The following is a 17,588-nucleotide window of genomic DNA, read 5'->3' as shown; positions in this document are numbered from 1 at the left end:
CACTGCATGAAGGCAACAAGAAGATTGCCAACACCCAAGTTCATTCAGCATTTTAAAAGAGCAGACCTTGTGTTGGTCTTCTGAATAAGCTGAGTGCATGTGCTCAGCGTCACGTCCAAATACTGTCTTTGAAAGAAAGACGCAGGAGTGCTGTCAGCATTGCTGCAGAGATTGATTAGATGTGGGGTCATGCCTGTCAGTGCTCAGACCGTATGACACACACTACATCAAATTGGTCTGCATGGCTGTCACCCCAGAAGGAGGCATCTTCAGAGGTCTATACACAAGAAAGCCCACAATCAGTTTGCTAAAGCGTGTATCAGGTGAGGAGTACAAAAAAAAGTGTGTCATGCCTACAGTCAAGCATGGTGGTGGGAATGCCATGGTCTGGGGCTGCATGAGTGCAGCAGGTGTTGGGGAGTTACATTTCTTGAGAGACACATGAACTCCAATATGTACTGTGAAATACTGAAGCAGAGCATGATCCCCTGGGTCTCAGGTCAGTGTTCCAGCATGATAATGACCCCAAACACACCTCTAAGATGACCACTGCTTTATTGATTAGGCTGAGGGTAAAGGTGATGGACTGATCAAGCATGTCTCCAGACCTTAATAGAACATCTTTGGGGCATCCTCAAGCGGAAGGCGGAGGAGTGCAAAGTCTGGAATATCTGCCAGCTCTGTGATGTCGTCATGGAGAAGTGGAAAAGCATTCCAGTGGCAACCTGTGAAGCTCTGTTAAACTCCATGCCCAAGTGAGTTAAAGCAGTTCTGGAACATAACGGTGGCCACACAAAATATTGACACTTGGCTCATTTTTGTTGACGGTGGTTTGGACATTAATTATTTTGAGGGAAGAATAAATAAATTACACTGTTATGTAAGCTGCACACAGACTTAATTTTTACTACTTTCAAAGTCAAAGTGTAATTTTTTCAGTGTTGTCCTATGAAGTATTATACTTAAATATCTGCAGAAATGCGAGGGGTGTACTCGTGTACTAATTCTGTTCTCTGAGGATGTTTCTCTTTCTTTCTGCAGGCTGTATGACTGCAGTTTTACAGAGAAATGCTATGCTGCTCTGTTTTCAGCTCTAAAATCAAACCCCTCCCACATGAAAGAACTGAATCTGACCTACAGTAAACCAGAAGATTCAAGAGTGAAGCTGCTCTCTGAAATACTGATGGATCCACTCTGTAAACTGGAGAAACTACAGTGAGTATTGTTACTTTTGATTATCTTAATTCTTTGCATTTCACAGTTGTTTGTGTTGAGATATAATATGAGAAGTTTTCTTCTCTCTACAGGCTGGAATTCTGCAATATTACAGAGAAACACTGTGCTGATCTGGTTTTAGCTCTGAAATCAAACCAATCAGAGCTACGAGAGCTGAATTTGAGCTACAATAAACCAGGACTGAAGTTTATCTCTGGTTTACTGGAAGATCCACGCTGTAAACTGGAGAAACTACAGTAAGTACTACCGTGCGTTTATCTACTGAACAGATATATTATAGGTACTGTGCGGGAACACATAGCAGTACACTTGTATATTGGCAGCAGTGACCACAATCATAAACAGACTTCAAACAGACTTTAAAATCAATTGATTAGATTTTATAATGTTTTAATATAGTCATAGGTTGTTTTTCAGAATTTGACACCTCTATGAATTTCCAACCAATTCAGAGCAGGAATTGGCCAGGCTACAGCCTCAATTAAGATGGGGTAGTTTTAATAAAGTGTTACAGAAGAGGAAGAGTACAAGCGCAGTCCTTGTGTAAAGATATACTTGAAAAGGGGCGAAAGTGTCTGGTATGAATGGAGGAATTCACATTTCAAGTATTTGTAGGTGTAGATTTTCATACATCAGACTATTGTATCAGTAATTATCATATAATTACATATATATATATATATATATATATATATATATATATATATATATATATATTTTTTTTTTTTTTTTTTTTTTTAATAAAATAATAATAGGTTCTGGTGTACAAATGTTGTGACATTTCGCATTTTCAGATCTTCAGTAGCAGGGAACAGGGATGACACAGCACTAGGCCTGGACAATAATTTGATAACGATATTTATCGCGATAAGAAATGTTTCAATAACGGTGATATAATTTTTGTGTCATATTGATATGTATTATTTAGAGAAACACAGCTCGGCCGTGCTCCGGTCGGCCCCTAAAATCTCTCGCGCTGAAACTCGGCCGCGCTCCGGTCAGCATCAAAAATCTCTCGCGCTGAAACTAGTCCGCGCTCCGGTCAGCATCTAAAATCTCTCGCGCTGAAGCTCGGCCGCGCTCCGGTCAGCGTCTAAAATCTCTCACGCTGAAACTCGGCCGCGCTCCGGTCAGCGGCTAAAATCTCTTGCGCTATATATTATATATATTTATAGTTATAAAAGCCTATAGGTTTGCTTATTTGACTGCGATATCATGTTCCTTTTATGTATGTGAAGGCTTTTTTTCCTTATCCTGGTTGAAGCACTTTTGATTTGATCTATTAAATTTGTTTGACAGAGATGTCATGTTTTTATTTTGCTATAAGCAATTAAAAGTGATCATTGGTTTATTTTGACCATTTCTTATTTCTAAAGTATTATATAGTTTTTGTGAAAGGAGGCTTTAAAGACTTAAATTAAAATTTCAGGCAGTAGTGCATAGATTTTCATTGCAGGGATTCTTAGCAGTTTTTCTGAAATATTTATGTCGATATCGAAATTATATCGTATCGACCGAAATTATGGAATATATTGTGATATAAATTTTGGCCATATCGTCCAGCACTAAGCCTTACTGTACACTAGGGTTGCAGCAGTAACAGCGGTAACCAGTTGTATGATATAACACGGTATTAAAATACATGATTATCATGTGGGCATTTGCTTATTACCAGTAAAAGGTAAGCGAGTTGAGAATCTCTCCTATGCATGCGCAATTCCGCTCTGAGTGGGACCACTGTGGATACCCTCAAAACAGATGTGAGGATGGGAATGCCATTGTGTGGAACAATTTGGCAGCTAAAGGAGGAAATACCTCAAACTTGTTCTCTCGTCTCAGAAAACATCTTCCGTCTCTGCAGATCAAAATAGATAATCCTAGCCAGAAATGTGTGGAATCTCAACTGAACCTGTCTGTTTATTCCTTAATCCACATGGTAAGTGTGATGGGTCGTGCTGCTCCACGGACTGCCAGCAGGGGGACTGGTAGACATAGGGGAGGAACTGGTAGAGTGGGATCCCAAAACTCCAACTCCCAGAATCCCTGGTGATGATCAGCCTCAACCAGCTGCACCTGTGCACTACCCTCTATAAACCTCAGTCAAAACAGACCTCATTGTTGCACCTTTACAGTGACCGGTAACAGAGGGTTTAAGAAAAGAAAAGAAAAGGTGATCTCAAAAGGAGGAGAGATTTGAAAAAAAAGCCACACAAAAAAGTAAAATAAATAAAAAATATGTCTCAAAAGAGAGCAAAAAGAGAGGACTGAGTGGTGCTCAGCCAGTTTTGAGTTTGGTTGTGTTTTAGTTTGGTTTATTTGAAGTGGAAAGCTGTCTTTTGTTGGTAAATGCCATTTTGTGGCATTTCCTTTGTTCTGTTTGCCGCCTTTTTCCACACCTCTTGTGGGGTATTTTTCCAGTTTCCTTGGTGAAACAGTTGCTTAAGCACAACACCTATAAAATTATTATTTCAAAACCATTATTAGAACTGAATAATAAATAATAGAATTATATCCTTAGAAGTATTTATATATATATATATATATATATATATATATATATATATATATATAGACAAAAAAAATATATAGACAAAATATTGTAATAAATGACATCAGTGTGCTTATCTAACTATCCCTGAGTGCTCATGTTGGTCTGATAGGTTTTCCTGGGTGTGTTTTCTAGTCATGACCAGCTTCCGATGGAGATTTCAGAACAGCACACTCAGTCACACATAGTTAAACTTAAGAAACACAGAATTACAACTAAAGACCAAGTTGACCAAGCTACAAAAAGAGCTCAACGGAGTCCTCACTAATAATTCTACTCTTTATTCTGTGTAATTACACATTCTCACCAGAGAGGTCTCTTAACCCCCACAACGAACACTTTAAGTATTCTGTTGGAAAGATATGACATGAACAAGCAATGCCTTTTATACCAGTCGAGGAAATATGTTAATGTTTTGTGGTGAACAGAATCAAAAGCTGCACTTAAACTCAATAAGAAGGATGTTTAGGTGTAAAGTATTAGCAGAATGCAGAAGCTCATTGAAGACTCTGAATAGAGCGGTCTCAGCTTTGTAGTGTGTGTGAAATCCATCTTACAAAGTATGCTAATCCTACCACCTAATAAGAAAGCTAACAGAACCACAAATACATTTATCAGATGAAAGTGAAATTAACATTTTATACTGCTACAGTTTTAAATACTGTTCAATTATCTGACTAACCTCAGTGTCTAAACAGTGTGTTAAGCTGTCAGTGAGATTTGTCCTTCTCTCTACAGGCTGGAATTCTGCAGTATTACAGGAGAAGACTGTGCTGCTCTGGTTTCAGCTCTGAAATCAAACCCCTCCCACCTGAGAGAGCTGAATCTGAACTACAATAAACCAGGAGAGTCAGGAGTGAAGCTGCTCACTGATCTACTGAAGGATCCTCACTATAAACTGGAGAAACTACAGTGAGTTACTGATTTCCTATAACTTTTACAGAAACATCATGAACAATAAAAGTAGATTAAACCAGTTAAAATAACAATTTTCTCTCCAAAGGATCTGTGAATCTTCACAATTACGTGAACTAAATTTAAATAAGAAAGGGATAGGAGATTCAGGAGTGAAGCTGCTCTCTGATCTACTGGAGGATCCTCACTGTAACCTGGAGAAACTAGAGTGAGTACTGAACTACACACCTGTGCACACACACCTACAGTCACTGTGTAATATCAGTATAATACACAGATTATAATTCCAGTTAACATGTAATTATTAAGAAATCTGAAACACAGAACTTAGCCACAGTGGAGACTTTTACCAAAAACACAGCAGGATTTTTTCTGGGTTGGACTGAAGTGGTGGGGTTCAGTAAGGAAGCACTAAAGATACAACATTTATGAAGGGTCATTGTTAGCAGTGTCTGAGCATTAAATTACTTTTCCCCATCAGAATCTGAAATACTTGATTGATCCCAGAGGGAAATTTCGGTTGTTACAGTTGCAACCATTCATGTAAACACTACAAAATTCTCTACTCATTTAATCTACACAATAAAATATTATACAAATACAAATATAATAAAATAAAATGACCGTAGTTGTAATAATAATAATTTCCTGTATAAAAATCCTAATCATTGCACCTCTTTTTTATAATTACTATTACTCAAATGCAAAGAATAATAATAAGAAAAGGAAGTAGAGGAAGAAGCACCATGGTGTCACATGTTGAGGGAGGAGTTTTAGAGTTTTATCACCACAGGTAGGAAAGACCTCCTGTGGCGCTCTGTGCATTTTGGCAGAATGAGTCTTGCACTAAAAGTGCTCATGTGACTCACAACTGTGTTCTATAGTGGGTGGGAGAAACTGTCCATAGTGTCCTGCAGCTTAACCAGCATCCTCCTCTCTGACACTGCCCTCAGCAAGTCCAGCTCCACACCCACCACATCACCAGCTTTACAGATCAGTTTGTTGAGTCAGCTGCTGCCCCAGTATGGAGGATAGCCCTCGCCACCACATATGCCGCAGAAAATACAGACGACTTTGGCCCTTCCAATAAAGGTCATCAGTGTTCATAGCCCAGGCAAGTTTATTGTCATTGTACAGTCCCAGATATCTGTAATCCTCCACAGTGTCCAGACTGACCCCCCTGATGACCAGGGGTCAGCAGTGCCTTGTTCCTCCTCAGATTCACCACCGGTTCCTTAGTCTTTTTCACATTGAGCTTTAGACCGTCGCCCTGTACTCATCCTCCTCACCCCTACTGATACACCCAACTATTGCAGAGTCATCAGAAAACTTCTGAAGGTGGCAGATCTGTGGTGTAAATGGTGAAGATGAAGGGAGAGAGGACAGTTTCCTGTGGTGCTCCGATGTTGCTAACCACTCTTATCAGATACACAGTGCTGCAGGCGTACATACTGGAGTCTGTACAGATAGTCTACAATCTAGGACACGAGGGAGGTGCCTACGTCCATTTCATTTAACGTCAAACAACAGGCCGAATGCTGTTAAATGCAGTGGAGAAGTTGAAGAACATGACCCTCACAGTCCTGACTGTTCTGTCTAGGTGAGCATAAACTCTGTTGGGCAGGTAGATATTGGCATCCTCAACTGCCAGGAAGGGCTAAAAGGTAAACTGAAGGGGGTTCAGAAGTGGCTGGACCATGGGCCGGAGCTGATCCATTAGCATACAGCAAGTCCAATGTTCCTTCCTCTCTGGTAGGACAGTCCACATACTGAGAGAGTGTGGTAGTGCCTTAGCTATTGTGACGTGGTTAAAGTCACCTGATATGGCATTAACAGCACTCTGGTGATGAGTTTGAAGATGTGTCACTGTTGAATAAATGACATCACCGATGTTGGGTTGGCAGAGGAAGGAATATAAACAGCTACATTGGGAAAACTCCCTCTGTAAATAATATGGCTTCAATAATAAGAATCCAACAGCCAGCAGCTCAATGTTCAGACAACAAACACATTTCTTGATGGAAATGAGTCCAGGGTCTCTCCCTCGCTCTCCCTGTGTGCTGCTAATTTTTCTGTTCTGTATTTCCTGTGTTTCCGCCTCCAAAAATCTTCGGGGAAGTTAGTTGTCCTGGTCATCATGCCGGCCAGCTTCAGTGTGATCAGCTGATCCCAGGTGTAAACAAAGCGGTCATGTTGCTGTGCAGCGCTGGAGGAGAAGAGTGAAAGAAGCACTTTTATGGTGAAAAAAACAAACCAAAACTCTCTCTACTACCATGATTTGAGAGGGCACATTTTCACTAAGTTGAAATGATTAATGATATTGGAATGATAAACAATAATTAAAAAGAAGCAAAAAACATGAACAGTTGCTACTATAATTTCATTATTCAGGAAAAAACATCTATTCAAATAATCCTGGCCCTATGTGAAAAAAAATTGCCCTCTAAACCTAATAACTCGGTTGTGCCATCCTTAGAAGCAACAACTGAAATTAAGAGTTAGTCCTAACTGCCAATGAGTCTTTTACATCTCTGTGGAGGAGTTTTGCTCTTCTTTACAGACTTGTTTTAATTCAGCCATGTTAGAGGGTTTTTGAAGCATGAACAGCCTGTTTAAGATCAGCCACAGCAAAACCTTCAAATCAAATTAATTTGTATAGCGCTTTTTACAACTGTTGTTGTCACAAAGCAGCTTTACAGAAACATGATCACAGGACAAAGAATCAGGCAAAACATTAAATATAGGAAATACAGAACACAGAACCCCCAGCCTGCACGGAGGCAAGGAAAAACTCCCTCAGAGCTGGAGGAGGAAGAAACCTTGGGAGGACCAAGACTCACATTTAAGGGGGGATCATCCTACCACTGGTCAACGGCTGTAAAAAAAAAAAAAAAAAAAAGTCTTAATACGTCCATATAGGTTTTATGTATTCGGGATTATTGCAGCGCCACTAATGGAAGCAGTTAGAGTTCATGTAAGCATATGTGATCAGTAGTGGAGAGTAAGATGGATGATGAGCAGCTGATCTGTGGTGGGTGATGGAGAAGAGCTGACTTCAGAAACTTCCATCAGTCTGGACGGACAGGGGACATGAGTCTGAGGGTCCAACATCCATCGGTATCGGGTCAGACAGGTGGGCAGTCAGAGAGATGGAAATAGTTTTAACTGGATTTATGTAAAACAGAGAATATAAAACAGTATCAGAGTGTGGCTAATGACTTTGGCAGATCTAAATAAAACAACCTAACTAAAGGCAGAGAGCCAGAAGGTAACATAGACACGAAGGCTCCCTGAAACATCGGCATCCACCCACTGCACCGTCCACAAACCTGAGTGACCGTGTGCAGTGGGAGAACAACAGCACCAGCATCTCAGTTTACCACAATTCCATATGTCCATGAACCCCTGGATCTGCAGCCTTATCTAAAGTGAAAAACATTAATTACCAAAAGCTAAACTAAACAAGTAACTTTTTAGTCTAGACTTAAAGATTGAGACTGCGTCTCAATAAGAGAAAGCTCTTCCTCCTGCAGAGCTCCTCTGAATTTTAGGAACTACTAAGAAACCAGCACCCTGAGATCTAAGTAATCACGGTGGTTCATAATAGGAGATGAGATCTCGTAAATACTCAGGAGCGAGCCTGTGTAGGGCTTTATACGTTAACAGGAGAATTTTATAGTCTATGCGGAATTTGACTGGAAGCAGTGCAGTGCTGATAGTACTGGACTAATATGCTCAAATGTTCTAGTTTTATTAAGGACCCTGGCTGCAGCATTTTGAACTAGCTAAAGTTTATTTAATTACTGCAGTAACATACTGACAGTAGTGCATTACAATAATCTAGCCTTGAGGTAATGAAGGCATTTACTCATTTTTCGGTGAAAAAAAAGCTGTTCTAGTAACATTAGATATGTGTTTATCGAATGCTAGATCTGAACCTATGATAACACCAAGGTTTTTAGCTGCTGCACCAGGCGTGACGGAGAAGTCAGACAGATTTAACATTAAGTCTGATCATTTATTTCTAGCAGCTTTGAATTTCTGTTTTATCATTATTTAATAGGAGAAAATTGTGAGACATCAATGTTTTCACATCTTTTACACATTTCTCGATTTTCTTTATTCTCACTCACATTTCTTGATCAGAGGTTTAATTACCGCTGTTTTAATGACTTTGGGTACATGGCCCAGGGTAAACGATGAGTTTACTATCATTAACAGAAGTTTAATTATATACGGCTGTACCTGTTTTAGTCATTTTGATGAGGAGATAATTTTCTCTAGTCTAGCTGTTGAAGTGGGTTAAAAACTCATCATAACTTCAGTAACTGAGTTTTGTCCTATATCAGCCACACCAGATGACATATTTATCTGTTGAATTGTATCCTGAATGTTTTTAGTTTTCTATCAAAGAAGTCCATAAAAGCGTTGCTGGTGTGAATGGCTGGAATCTGAGATTCAGTACCTGCCTGGTTTTTAGTTAATTTGGAAATAACACTAAAGAGGCCAGATATGCTGAGCGGGCTTTATTAAGTTCGTTCTATATTCGACAAGACTGCCTTTCCATGCAGAATAGAACACTTTCAGTTTAGTTGATCGGAATTATTATAAATTTTGTACTAACTGCTTTTAGGTACGACTTTGATCATTATACCATGGTGCAAGCTTTTTTGTCTCTCTTTTTTGTGTTTAAGGGGAGCTACACAATCTAAAATAATAACTTTATAAACAACTGATTAGTTTGTCTAGTTCCAATGAGTCTGCTGGACAGTGTACTAGAGTTGAAAATCAGAAAGGTTAACAGTAAGTGACTAAGAGACTATGCGCTATGCTGCACGAAAGTAAGGCGGCACCTATCTATCTATCTATCTATCTATCTATCTATCTATCTATCTATCTATCTATCTATCTATCTATCTAAAGAAATCAGAATTTGCAAATTTACTAAACAATAATGATAGAGGCAGCTGTGTGTGTGTGTTTGTTAGGGAGGACTTTATCTGTATTTGTTTTTTTTATACATAGGCAGATTTTTAATTTGTAATCAAGCAAGAAAAAAGTTCACTTCAGTTGTGCTTATTTTAATTCACTGACTAATAAGAATAAGAAAAATAATAATAATAATAATATGTAAAATATACTAATACACCTCCTTCCTAAGGGGTGTGTGTTTATATGTCAGTGTTTCTAATGGATTATCATTTCTCTCTCAGGCTGCAGGAGTGTAATCTATCAGATAAAAGCTGTGCAGATCTGGCCTCAGCTCTCAGCTCAAACTCCTCAACTCTGAGAGAACTGTACCTGAGTGTTAATGAACTGCAGGATTCAGGAGTGAAGCTGCTCTCTGCTGGACTGAAGAATCCACACTGTAAACTGGAGAAACTGTGGTAAGATCATCAAAATACACCAAACAGCATCTCACCTTCTCACACACACACACACACACACACACACACAAACATGATCTCTTATGCAAATTAAATTAAGCAGGTGTGCTCGGTCCAGATTAGGCCGCAGATATTTGCAAAAAATGCGTATCGGTATCGGATCGGAAGGCACAAGAAAATGATGATCCAGACTCCCGATCCAGTTTTTTTCACAGTCCAGTTTTCCAGCGCACTCATTTAGATAATCCATTCCAGTTTTTGCTGTGTTTTCGCCAGTGAGAGTAAAATCCGGTCCGCATTTTTCAGCATACCTTCAGCAAACGAGCATAGCATCTCCCCGGGCCGGGAAAGATGAACTCTGGTCAGACCGGCTGGAGGCAGCGTTAGCTCCCTTTATGAAGAGTTTTTTCTTTGAATTTAATAAAGTTTTCTCTCTTAACATTATGATGTTTGCTTGTTGTGTTTTTAGTGTCATTATGCTTATTGTAGTGTCACATCTCAACTAGTTGGTATGGGTAAATTTCACAATTATTTGCAAATAAAGTTTATGAAACATGTTATGTTTCTTATTTATGCAACTAAAAGGTAAAACTGTGTGAAACGTAGCTTATTTTGATAATTTAGCTTTAATTGTTTATACAAAATATTTATTATATTATGGTTACATTACTAACACAGGAGCAGGCTGACACCTGAGCATACTGAAATGCTCGTCTTTGTAAAAAAATAATCTCCCCATCATGCTCGGACTGCAGGCAGGGCAAACAGTTGGAATTGAAGGGAGTGTGTAGATGGGATGGAGCAGCAAAGTGTGGAGGAGATTGGGGAGTAGAAGGCATTTTGCGTTTTCATTATTTGCACTGATTTTTTTTAAGCTTTGGTTTACACTTGTTCAAGAGCACTGATGAGTACAGCAGTCAAGAGTACTGATGCTGTTAATAGACTATTTTCTACTCAGTTTGTGTGTTTTGCTTTTTTAATACAATTTACAATATTATTTGCACTTATGGCTTTTTAAGCCTTGGTTTACTGTCGCCATTTCTGTTTGTTATTTATTATTTTGTCTATGTTGAGTTTATTAATTGCTAAATAAACAGGTCAGTTTCTCCTTACCAACCATTGTGTATTATTCAAACAAACCTAATTCAGCTGGCTACTTGTTATCAAGAGTAAAACGCTTTTCAACATGAGTTTGACAACAAAGTATGTTGGCTAAATAACTTTAAACTTTAATACATGCTCGGATAGGCCGATATCGGTATCGGATCGGAAGTGCAAAAGAAAATCGGTATCGGATCGGAAGTTCAAAAAGCTGAATCGGGACATCCCTAGTCCAGATACCAGGTGGAGAAGTGGAGACAAAGTGAAAAATATAGTTTGGGAGGGAAAGGGGAACTGCTGTGTTTTTGTTGGTGTGAATGACTGGAATCTGAGGTTTATTACCTGCCTGGTCTTTTCTATATTTGACAAGACTGTCTTTCCACTCAGAATGAAACACTTTCAGTTTAGTTGATCAATATTATTATAAATTTTGTACTAACTGCTTTAAGGTACGAGTTTGATCATTGTACCACATTGCAAGCTTTTTCTGTCTCTCTTTTTTGTGTTTAAGGGGAGCTACACAATCTAAAATAATAATTTTTTAAACAACTGATTAGTTTTTCTAGTTCCAATGAGTCTGCTGGACAGTGTACTAGAGTTGAAAATCAGGAAGTTTAACAGTAAGTGACTAAGAGACTATGTGCTATGCTGCATGAAAGTAAGACAGCACCTATCTATCTATCTATATAAAGAAATCAGAATTTGCAAATTTGTGTGTGTGTGTATGTGTTACGGAGGATTTATCCGTATTTGTTTTTTACTATACATAGGCACATTTTTTATTTGTAATCAAACAAGAATAAATGTTCACTTCAACATCTTCAGTTGCACTTATTTTAATTCACTGACTAGTAATAATAAGAAAAAGAATAATAATACATAATAAAGAATATAATAATTATCTCAAAAATATACTACTACACCTCCTTATTAAGGGGTGTGTGTTTATATGTCAGTGTTTCTAATGGATTATCATTTCTCTCTCAGGCTGCGTTGGTGTAATCTATCAGATAAAAGTGCTGCAGATCTGGCCTCAGCTCTCAGCTCAAACTCCTCAACTCTGAGAGATCTGAACCTGGGTGGTAATAAACTGCAGGATTCAGGAGTGAAGCTGCTCTCTGCTGGACTGAAGAATCCACACTGTAAACTGGAGAAACTGGGGTAAGATAATCAAAATACAACAAACAGAGCATCTCACCTTCACACACACACACACACAAACACACACGCGCGCGCACACACACACACACACACACACACACATACACACACACACACACACACACACACACACATGATCTCTTGAAAAATATAAATTTGGAGGGAATGGGATACTGCTGTGTTTTTGTTGTGAAAACATTGTTTTACCATATACTTTCTAATTTTTTCAGCTTAGCAAATACAACATTCTTTTAGAAAAACATCAAAAAATTACTTTTTATTCCCACTTTTATGGGTGTTGACACTTAATTAGCGGGTGTTTAAATACTCCTAAAAAGGCGAGCTCTGACTATGAGTTCTTTTGCTTCCTGCTTCTGTGCCGTTCAGACGCTTCTCTGCTTAGCTCTGCTATCTCTGCTATCTTTCATACTTTTCTTTATTTTTAGACATTTTCGAGCTACAGTGTCTGAGCTCATTATTTAGATTAGCACTAGCACTACCATATTTTGTTTCTTATTTTATTTTTTTCTAGTTTCTTTTGGACATTTTATAGTAGAGCCATAGGCACAGGAATCAGAAAAGTTCCTGTAGAGTGCTAAAAAAGAAATCTACAAGATGCCTTCTTGTGTGGGTTCAGAGCACCTGTGCTGCAAGAACTGCTACAATCTTCTACAAAGAATGACTGTTTTGGAAAAAATAAATCGGTCCTTGTTATCAGAGTTTAAGGACTGGCATTTCTGCGCTGTTCGAGGACCATCGGAGAGTGGGAGTGCTGCCAGCGGACAACAGGTTTTTAACGGAGCAGCGAGCAGTGGAGACGAACAGAACTGGACCAGCAGATCATGTGGACATCCGTAATGTGAGTACAGCTGAAAGATATGGGCAAAACCAGCAATGGGTTAGCATTGGAGCTAAACCCAAACGGCATGACACATACAGCTCTGTAGTATCCTCCACTCCTGCTAACATAGCACATCTGGCTAATGCTAATGCTAAAGCTATTACTCGGAGATCACAGAGCACAGAGCCAGAGGAAATCAGCTCCAGTCACTTAGTTTGCAAAACAGATTTGAGCCACTGCAAGACCTTAATGACTTTTTAAATACCAGCCAGTATAATTCAGGAAGAACCAGAAGATTCAGCCATTCAAAACACCCCAGGAGAGCCACAGGGCTCAGCAGACACCCTTGTTTTGGGGGATGACTCTGTTCATGGCATGAAAAATAATCAGAAACTCATCGTTCGATGTGAGCCAAACATCACAGTTTCTGAACTGAATGAGAAGCTTCCAGCACTACTGGCTGAATACAGAACAGTGAAACGGATTATTGCAAAGGTTGGAAAGAACGATACAAAGAAAGAGGAGTCTGAGGTGTTAAAAGAGACTTTAATGATCTTTTTACCACACTGCACAAGTTCAACATCCAGACATTCATCAGTGGTCCTATACCTGCAAGGGGCTGCAATATGTTCTCTTGGCTGTTGGCTTTAAAACATTTGGCTTCAGAAAACCTGCAGGTCAAACGGACTGAACTTCATTGACAATTTCAATCTGTTTTTTGGGAAGAGAGTTTTTCAGGCGAGATGGACTGCACACCAACAAGAGGGGAGTCAAATTCCTGTCACAGAACATCATTTTTTCTCTGTGCAACTTCTCTGTTCCCACTGGTGAAGACACGTCAGCTTTAACACCCAAGGACACTGTCTGCACTACAGAGGCACAACATCCTCCCCCCACAGAGACTGCGGAGTTATCGGATGGGAGCCATGTTCTGCTGTATCAGCTGCCGGAAACACCGCAACTGCATGAACACTCCACACCATCCTCCATCTCCACCTCATCATCATCATCCTCTATCTCCACCCCATCATCACCCCACCTGAACTTCCCAGCAACCATGGAGAAGCTGGTATCTGCAGGGACAAGGCTGACGCTTTCTCTGTCAGCGAATCCTCAGGTACAGCGAAAAATCAGCACAACTTCTCCTCCACAGTCACCTACTGCCTCACGGACCCAGCAATCCCCATCCCCACCACCACTACACTCCCCAATCAAGGAGTTAGAAAAGGGGACCAAAATGAAGCCCAGTGAACATGAACATGAAGTATTAAACAAACTCCCCCCACAACCCAAAAAGAAAAGACAAGCTCCTAAACCACCGGACAGACAGCTCCGCTCTCGACTTCTTCACCAGCAGGAGCTCCTCCCACCTCCCTCCACCATAAGGGAAGAGGCCGCCACAAGTAATCCAGCAAACTGATATCTTTTGGGTCAGTGCTGCTACAATGGTGATGTCAGCAGTACATGTTTTCAGAACAAGTACGGACCCTGTGTGCCAGTTATCTCCCCCATTCCAGTTCTTATCAGAAGCAGAAAGAACAGGGAGTATAGGTCAGATAATGTGAATATATCCAACCTGCAGTATGTAAATTGTAACCCACAGTCTTTGGAACAAAACGCACAGGGTATTAAATTAGCTCTGCTAAATATCAGATCTCTTACTAAAAAGTCTTATCTAATTAATGATCTTATTACAAATTATGGGCTTGATTTTCTGTTTTTAACAGAGACATGGTTAAATTCTTGTAGTGCTGAAAGTGTATTAATTGAGTCGGCTCCACCAAACTTTAACTTTTTAAATGTCTCACGTACCGGCAAGAAAGGTGGAGGTGTAGCTATGCTGTTTAATGATACATTCCAATGCAAGCAGTTATCACTTGGAGACTCCACATCTTTTGAATATTTAGGTGCAGTTTTAAAAGGGGCACCAAGAATATTACTAGTAATTGTCTACAGGCCTCCAAGGTACAATGCTGATTTTATTGATGATTTTACAGATATCCTGTCTTTTATTTCTACTGAATTTGATCATTTTATTATTGCTGGCGATTTTAACATTCACATTGATAATCCCAAGGATAATTATGCCAGAGAACTCTATGGGCCCTATTTTAACGATCTATAGCACACTTGGTAATTGCGCTTTGCTCAGCTAGATTTAGGGGCGTGTCCTGTGTCTTTGGTATTGTTGCGCAGCTCCAACGGCGCAAAAGGGTGTGTTTTAGTTCCCTTAATTATTCATGGGTGTGTTTTGGGCGTAACGTGAAATAAACCAATCAGTGTGTCAGTATCCATCCCCTTTAAGACACAGCTGCACGCTGACTTCTGTTCGTTCCTATTTTAACAGTGCATAGGAAATAGCACCGTCACGCTGTGAAGATAAACCTGCAACTTAGGCAAGAGTAAAGTTATTTTATTCTTTATTCTGTTTATTGTTTATATAAAAACTGGGTTTGCAACACTGAATATTAATCAAGCAATCGATTATTTACACCGGAGGGGGACCCTCATTTACAGTTTAAAAGGGATTAAAAATATTTAAAAAAATAGAAATAAAAACTGACATTTACTAAAGATGAATAAAATATATACAAGGAAAAATAGGACATTCTAAACACGTCATAAAAATTGACATAAAAAGTAAAGAATTTATATCTTATGAAGAAAATAATAATAGCAGTGAAAGTAAAGTAAAATGATAAGAATGATAAGAGATTATAAATTTATTTCAATAAACTAAGAACATGGGAATCATGGGGAATATATATATATATATATATATATATATATATATATATATATATATATATATATATATATATATATATATATATATATAAAATTTGATTAATAAAATAATTAAAATAATTAAAATGAATAAAAAATAAATAATATAAAATATAAACTCATTAAACACAATCACAGGCTTTCTGCGCAGAATAATAAAAGTTCCAGTTAGTTTCAGTTTCAAATCATGAAACCAGCTCACCAAAACCTCAACCTCTCCTTTATATTTGACAATATTTGATGAACTTACAGGTCCTTAATTGTTTTTATTTAACTGAACTGAGTTTTATATTGTTTGTAGCCTCGCGCTGAATTCAGTGAAGCCAGAAAGATTAGGTACAAGAAAAGGCAGATAAATGACATGACAGCTGAACTTTTTGTGAGCAGAGTGTGCTCTGCACCATGCAAACCATCAGACTCTGTAGATACTCTGCTGGATAGTTTTAACTCAAAAACTGCTAGAGTTTTAGATGAGATTGCACCAGCTAGAGTTAAAACCATGCCATGCAAGCAGAAAGCTCCATGGAGAAATGATGCTGCAGTTCAGCTCCAAAAGAGAGAATGCAGAAAGGCTGAGCGCAGATGGCGAAAAACCAAGCTTCACATTCACAAAGAATTTTTAAAGATAGACTGCGAGATTACAATAAAATAATGTGCACATCTAGACAATCCTACTTCTCCAGCATTATTAACAATAATATTAACAATAGCAAAGTTCTTTTCACTGTGGTTGACAGACTAACTAACTCACCTACATATATGACCTCTGAGCTAGTTTCAACTGAGAGATGTAATGAGTTTGCAAAAAAATTTGAATACTAAAATACACAATATCAGACAAGCCATCAGTACATCTATATCCATCGATGAGCCCATGTGCTCTCCAAAACCATGCAAAAGCATCATAGTCAACATGTCCCAATTTAGCACTATTAATGAAGAAGTTTTAATTGATACAGTGAGTAACCTCAAATCATCCACTTGCAGTCTTGATACATTACCAACCAAGTTTTTAAAGAATGTTTTTACTCAATATCAGCAGACGTTCTTCAAATAGTAAATACCTCACTCATGTTGGGTGTTTTTCCAAATGCATTCAAAACAGCCGTTGTGAAGCCTCTATTAAAAAAGAAAAATTTAGATACAAACTTATTAAACAATTACAGACCAATCTCTAAAAAAAATTTATTCAAGCAAGTTATGCACTTTCTGTCCATAAATAACTGTCTAGACCAATTTCAGTCTGGTTTCCGGCCCAATAATAGTACTGAGACTGCGCAAATTAAGGTTATCAATGACCTTCGCTTAAATACAGACTCAGGAAAAATGTCTATTCTACTACTGCTTGATCTCACTGCTGCTTTTGACACCATTGACCACAACATTCTCACAGATAGACTTGAGAACCGGGTTGGACTTTCTGGAACTGTCCTAAAATGGTTCAGTTCATACCTTCATGGAAATACTTTGTGGAAATGGAAAATAATGTTTCTGTGAGACTGTGCAAGTGACCTGTGGTATACCCCAGGGTTCAATTCTTGGGCTACTCTTATTTAATTTATATATGATTCCTCTGGGTGAAATCATGCGTGACTATGGGATATCTTACCAC

At 38.7% G+C, this 17,588-nt stretch overlaps 1 protein-coding gene across 3 annotated transcripts in view; it reads left to right on the top strand.

Moving 5' to 3' along the window:
- Positions 1–17,588, top strand: part of LOC111188855 (NACHT, LRR and PYD domains-containing protein 12-like) — an 859,751-nt gene that overhangs the window by 63,489 nt on the left and 778,674 nt on the right. Inside the window, exons 8-12 of one of the 3 annotated variants that reach the window (XM_049472891.1) lie at positions 1,042–1,215; positions 1,308–1,472; positions 4,523–4,696; positions 4,788–4,907; positions 9,913–10,086. The exons of the other annotated variants lie outside the window; for them this stretch is intronic. Coding sequence (XP_049328848.1) covers positions 1,042–1,215; positions 1,308–1,472; positions 4,523–4,696; positions 4,788–4,907; positions 9,913–10,086 — 807 coding nt within the window. The remainder of the gene's footprint in view (positions 1–1,041; positions 1,216–1,307; positions 1,473–4,522; positions 4,697–4,787; positions 4,908–9,912; positions 10,087–17,588) is intronic. 3 annotated transcript variants of the gene reach the window in all.

Source organism: Astyanax mexicanus, unplaced genomic scaffold (assembly GCF_023375975.1).
Source record: "Astyanax mexicanus isolate ESR-SI-001 unplaced genomic scaffold, AstMex3_surface scaffold_31, whole genome shotgun sequence".
Lineage (NCBI taxonomy): Eukaryota > Metazoa > Chordata > Actinopteri > Characiformes > Acestrorhamphidae > Astyanax > Astyanax mexicanus.
This window is presented reverse-complemented; position numbering and strand designations above follow the sequence as displayed.